Source organism: Bidens hawaiensis, unplaced genomic scaffold (assembly GCF_021521415.1).
Source record: "Bidens hawaiensis isolate Kalapana, Puna unplaced genomic scaffold, B.hawaiensis_p1.1 tig00026600_1, whole genome shotgun sequence".
Lineage (NCBI taxonomy): Eukaryota > Viridiplantae > Streptophyta > Magnoliopsida > Asterales > Asteraceae > Bidens > Bidens hawaiensis.
The window spans coordinates 72,632-78,826 of record NW_027505074.1 but is presented as its reverse complement, the minus strand read 5'-3'; the positions used below and the strand labels follow the sequence as shown (position 1 = coordinate 78,826).

Below are 6,195 nucleotides of genomic sequence, written 5' to 3'. Positions count from 1 at the left end.
ATTGCCGACTGCATAAATCATTTTAATGCACTACACTGCTTTAAGATTTCATCAGGCCTTAGAAAAAGATGGAGTTGTCCTTGCTATTATGTTACAGTCAATATATATTAAGAACTGTGTGAATCACATCAGAGCATTTATAGTTCATTCAGTTTATCCGTATCTTTATAATTATATTCAAAGTAATCATTTTTTATCTCTCATTTTTCATTATATAATATTTTTATATATTTATCATTATCTTTTAGCTTTCCTTCATTGACAGTTAGTTTCTAAAAATACTAAAAATTATACGGTGTAAATAATGTTTTTAAAATTTAACTTTCCCGCATAATATATATTTTCTTCTCTACTTACAATTATTCTCAACCACATCCTATAATTTGCAAAACCTCCTTACAAAATATAGGAAACTGGATGTGAATGCTCTAATGCATTATGCATTAGACTATGTGTAGTGGGGCGCTTCCCACACCCAATGCGCTCCCAAGGCGTCGGGAACATCGGCCCCGGAGGCTTTGGGCGGGAGGGGGGGGGGGGCTTGCCACAAAGCGCTGGTGAAGGGTAGAAGAGGGGGAATATGACTAATGGGTTGGTTTAATTGTGTTTGATTAATGTTTTATAATCAAAGATTGAGAAGAAAACCAAGGAGAAGAGGCTAGAGAAGGAGGGAAGCGGCTGGAGAAGAAGAAACCGGATTTTGGGTTAAACATTAACCCGTATTTTTTTTATTTGGAACATAAATTTTACATTTTTGACCCTTAGGTTTATAACTTTTAAAACCTATATCTAAAACTTTAGCTTTCATAATTTTTAAGTTTTATCTTATGATTGTATTTAATGTAATTTTATTTCTTTATTTTATTTATTAAGTTTTTTTTGTTTATTCTTATTAAATAATAATAATAATAAGAAGGTAATGTTTGGAAGGTGTTCCACCCATTACTGCACCATTTTTAGCCAAAAAAACCTCTATGGTGATGTAGCATTACATGACGCAAAACGTCTTTATAAGGGCTTCATCCACTACACATGGTCTTAGTGATATTAATGGTAGCCGCATTGCGAAAATGTTTTAGTTACATAACCGTTTATTAATCTAGTTCAGAGCACCACCTATAAATGTAGTATTACGTTTACATTTTGATTTATGACTACTACTTTATGAAGTTAACATCGTAAGTCACAAATTATTGGCGTTACACAATTCTACTTAATTAATTGATAACGTTATTCTTTAAGGGAATTAATTACATTGTGAAAGAGTGATCTCTTTAATTACATGTAGAATAAAATGAAGCCAATTACATCTTCAATAAGCTCCATAAGATTCAGTGGATGGAGGTTTCAGCTGAGAATCAAGACCTGGCTGTACCAATCCAATAAACCCGGTTCGCAGTTTCCTGCTTGTGGTGTTATTCACACCCACAAGACACCCCACATCCACCTTATGCCTCTTGGTTCCAACCTTTTTATACCTATACGTACCCACCAAATCCACACGAAAAGCCACCAAATCCGTCCCTTCCAACACCGTTGGCACACCGCTTGTTTCCACCAAGTCTCTTACGTCCTTTGTCTTCCCGTTACCTTGATAAAAACTATCAACCGTGTAATCTGCTAAAGTAACCATCATGGAAACATTTGGGAAGTAAGAAAATGTTATTTTGAGTGGATCTGGATAATGAAGGCCTATTGCCGAGTTTACGTTCTTAATCTTGAGATGAAAGTGGAGAGTAATGTTATTTGGAGAGCCGTGATCGGCTTTTGTCATGTTAAACGCTTGATTATCGAACAAATCAATTGAAAACGAGGGACTTGATGGCGATGCGTATAGAGCTAGCAAGACAGGCATCAAAACAACTAAACCCAAGCAAAAGGAACCGATACATAAGCAAGCAATAAGACCACCACATGCCATATATATAAGTTAGTGGATCAAGAAAATTTAAGGATCAAAAGTATAAGTAGAATAGATGTTAAGAGTTTGTGATTTATAGTCGAAAAAACACGGTGGAGTAGGTGCTTATATCCCTTACAATGTCAAAACCCTTGATAACAATATATTCTGTTGTTGAAATTCTAAGTTGCAAGGAAATTTGGCTGATGTTTCTTTAGAAATTAAGACTTTTATTTAATTATATATTTTTTCTGGAAGAGAGGATTTCATCTTTGCATCACACCTACCGCGGATCGTTTACTAGGTCTAAGATATTTTAAAAAATATATGAGTATTAAAGTCATATAGATCTTAAATTCCGTCGACTTTTAAAGAGAAGACAGTAAATGTATCATCTGAATTTATGATCTTCAGTTATTTATTTATTAAAAACAAACTTGATTAATGCAAAAGTTAATTATTTGATCAATTGTTACCATGAGGATCATCACACTTATCTTTCACCAATGTTCAATACACTTAGTATATATGCTAGTAATTACTATTTAGTAAGGGAAAATCATCAAAATAGAGTCAAGAACAAAAAGTTTATGAACCGGTAACTGACTTTTTGAATTTAACAAAATAACGTTGGCTTTCTGCTCCTGCGTCACCATTTCTGTCCTACGCCATATGGGACGCCAATATAGGTTTGTGGCGAGAATCTCCCACACCTTCGTTAGGGCTTTGGGAAGGTCGTTAACACAAATTCCCAAGTCTCTGCCGTTTAGTGAAAAAAACCCTCATCATAATTACACCATTAAAAACATACACTCGTATTTCTTAATTAATCTCACGCACCACCATTTCTCTTGCGCCAATTCTCGTATTTCGGTTCCATCCTTAATTAATCTCCTGCACCACCATTTCTCTTGTGCCATTACCCGTATTTATGCGCCAAATGGATTAAGTGGTAATTACTAAAGTTCCATATTTGAAAAATATTTACGGTCAACATGATTTATATTTTATATGGTGATTTCCTTTTAACTATGTCCTAGAGGTGGGCAAACATATCGGTTAACCGAACCGACCTGAAAATTGAACCAAAACCCAACCTGTCTGAAACCGATTATGTAAAAACCGGTTTGGAACCGGTTTGTAGTTTTCTTCACCAAAACCGGTTTCAAACCGGTTAACCGAAACCGGTCAAAACCCGAACCGAAACCGATCAAAACCCGAACCGAAAACGATCGTAACATGCTAAGAAACCGGTTTCAACCCGAACCGATACCGATCATAAACCAGTTTTTGACTTTTGTTGACAAAACCGAACCGGTTATATTTTAATGAGTAAACAGATTGACAACCTACTTAACTTGTATACACACTGAAAACGAAATTTTAAACCAAATGATACCTTAAATAATTTGGAAATTTCCACACAAATGATTTATTAATATTAAAACAAGAAAAGGAATTTCCTTACATTAGTCGAACACAACCAAAAGTCAGCTTCTTCCATTATATTCATACACTACTCATTCCATTGTTTTAATACTAAAACCAATTCTTCATTTTGCAATCACCAAATCAAACAAACATGGCATGTAACACTAGATGTTGGTGCATAGTCATTTCAATACAAGCCCTCATAACCGCGGTTATCGTTATATGCGTGTATTACACCACACCATCAGATCCATCTTTCACCATAAGCAACTTCTATGTTTCAGCCCTTAACTTATCAGATACATCCTCCACCAACACTACATTCAATCAGACCATTTTCTTTGACATGAAGCTCCATAATAAGAACAAAGCCATGGGCGCTTACTATGATCCTATCACGATTACCTTTTCGTACGTCCCTAACGTCAAGTTAACCTTTGTTGTGGCCGAACACACAGTGCCCAAGTTTTTCCAACATAATCAGAAAAGCAAACATGTGATACAAACAGTGAGTTCCCGTGGCATTGCACCATATAATCGAACGATAACATCTTCGGTTTTTAAGGTGGAGGTGTTAACCAAAGTCGGGTTTACATCGCCTGCTTACCGTAAGAAGTGGACAGTGGATGTGGTGGCCAACGTGAGGGTTGGACAAACGGGAGAGAAAGATTCGAAAAAGGGTATTAAACTCTTTGATTCCGGAGTTGGTGATGGGTTTGGTGGCTTGGGTGTACATATAGGGTTATTGATCATTTCTACTGCCACCATTTTAGTGATTATATGAACGTGGATGTTTATACTTATGTAATGTGTGCTAAGATCTACAATAAGATGGGAATTTTAAACCAATCAATGTGTGTATATATTAAATGTATTTTGTTGGATAATATTGATGGGAACGAGTTCTAAATTGGGATGGATATGGGTCAAAAGGAAATTGTTAATTCATTCACGTTTATTTAAGTGATATAGTCAAAAGTTGTGGGTTGTTCCTTGCTCATAGGAAGTTCATATGGAGTATTTTTTTCTAATGGCTGAGATTATATAAAAACAAAGAAATCGACAAGACACCGGAAAAAAAAAACAACTTACATCAACAGGAGAAGGTTTTTTAACCACTCGTCCCAAAGAAATAAAACTTTACGGTTCCTATAAGCATACCAAAATACGAATAATATAAAATAGGGTCAAAAATCTCTCTGCTTCTTAGCTTGGATGGTTGAAAGATGAAAGTGCTCCTATATCTCCAAAGCACCCACCACGTCGAGAAAACGACCGCCTCAATAAGCCTTTTCTTCTTAGCGTTGATCTTCACGTCATCAAGCAACTTCATCAATGTTTTAGGTTGTACCGCCACCAAAAAATCGATGTCCAACCAGGATGCAATCAAGCTCCACGCCCTAGAAGCGACATCACACGAACCAAAAACATAATCATTATCCTCAACCTTCATACTACAAGAGGGACAAAAGATAGATTGAATATCGAAAGCACGGCGACTGATATTCCATTTGGTGGGCAATCGGTCCCGAAGCACCCTCCAAGCCATAATATTCACTTTTTTTGGAACAAAAGAATTCCATCGAGTAGGGGTCAAGTTTGAAGAACTAGAAAGGAAGGATGCTCTATCAACATGCTTTCTAAGATCCTTAACAGAAAATTATATGTGGTTATTTATAGACCAAATACAACCATCATCTGCATCCGAAATATGAACCTCAATAAGAAGGTTCAAGAGATCATTAAGTTGTAATTGTTCAACGCTTCCTCTCGGGACTCTACGCCAATCCCAATACCATCTATCCTCTGATCTCCTATCCGAAATGAGGCACGACTTGTTTTTCTCTAACGCAAATAACCGTTTAAAGCGAGATGCCAAGTCAATCTCGCCTAGCCAAATTCTAACCAAAAGCGAGTATATCTACCATTTCGAACCTTTTTTACAATAATTGAAGGAGGCAAAATATTAGTTGAATGTAACCGAGATGTGGTAAGACAAATCTGTTTCCAAATACCAGTACTCTTTTTCTTTAGGTTCAAGTGTGTTTATTTCTCTATTTAATGTATGTGCATGCATGCCAGTGAATTAATGAAATTGTGACAAGTTTTTCTTTTTCTTTTTTTTTTTTTTTTCTTTCTGCCTTGTATATTCATTCACATATGCTAATTGTAATTGTTGAGTGTATATTTTGGGGTTTAACAACTATGGTGAATACTCCTTTGGTTTACTGCTTTGCACTTTGCCATCTATTGATATTGATACTGATGTGGATACCTGAACAATTCAAATGCAATGATATGCTTCATAACTTGCTAACTATTGGGATTCAACCAATGTGTGATGTGAACCATATAAAGTCGTGCAAACATCACAAGTTAAATTTCACTAACTATTGATTATTCAATTCCTAAAATCATTTCATTTTAAGCTTGTTTCCCGTTTGAATGCATTCGGGTTTATGGATCGTGCGACTTTCATGACAATAATGCGGTTGAAGAGCATCTGGATGAGTGTTTTCAAGCACATATCGTCGAATTGATAGAAAGAAAAACACTTTGAATTACAAACTTTTTCATGATATCCAAACTACATTTAGGTAGAAGTTCCAAATGTTGTCATCATTCCACATGATTGTTGCTTGATCCCCAACAGCTATATGTTTCACCACCTTGCAATTTATATGGTTTTTCGAAGTCGTGTTTCCATATTCCTCAAAAAATTTCTACCATATTTAATGTGTCAAGCTTTTCTTATTCTGCTAAACATTTCACGGAAATTGAAATGCTGCTAAATATCTCAGTTTCTTTTTGCAAGTACAATCGCGACAACCAATAATTAGTCGCTTGACAAAATCGCAACACTA

At 35.7% G+C, this 6,195-nt stretch overlaps 2 protein-coding genes across 2 annotated transcripts; one reads left to right on the top strand and one right to left on the bottom strand.

The window, feature by feature from the left end:
- Window positions 1–1,312: 1,312 nt before the first annotated feature.
- LOC143610510 (protein NDR1-like) lies at window positions 1,313–1,921 on the bottom strand. The gene has a single exon (XM_077084972.1). The coding sequence runs from the start codon at window positions 1,919–1,921 to the stop codon at window positions 1,313–1,315; it is 609 nt and encodes a 202-aa protein (XP_076941087.1).
- Window positions 1,922–3,387: 1,466 nt separating this feature from the next.
- LOC143610516 (protein NDR1-like) lies at window positions 3,388–4,182 on the top strand. The gene has a single exon (XM_077084976.1). It carries the CDS (start codon window positions 3,483–3,485, stop codon window positions 4,113–4,115), a length of 633 nt encoding a protein of 210 aa, XP_076941091.1. The 5' UTR covers window positions 3,388–3,482; the 3' UTR covers window positions 4,116–4,182.
- The last annotated feature ends 2,013 nt before the right edge of the window (window positions 4,183–6,195 follow it).

Excerpts from the sequence above, each read along its gene's own strand:
- LOC143610510 (XM_077084972.1), bottom strand. The coding sequence starts at position 1,921 with ATGGCATGTGGTGGTCTTATTGCTTGCTTATGTATCGGTTCCTTTTGC.
- LOC143610516 (XM_077084976.1), top strand. The coding sequence starts at position 3,483 with ATGGCATGTAACACTAGATGTTGGTGCATAGTCATTTCAATACAAGCC.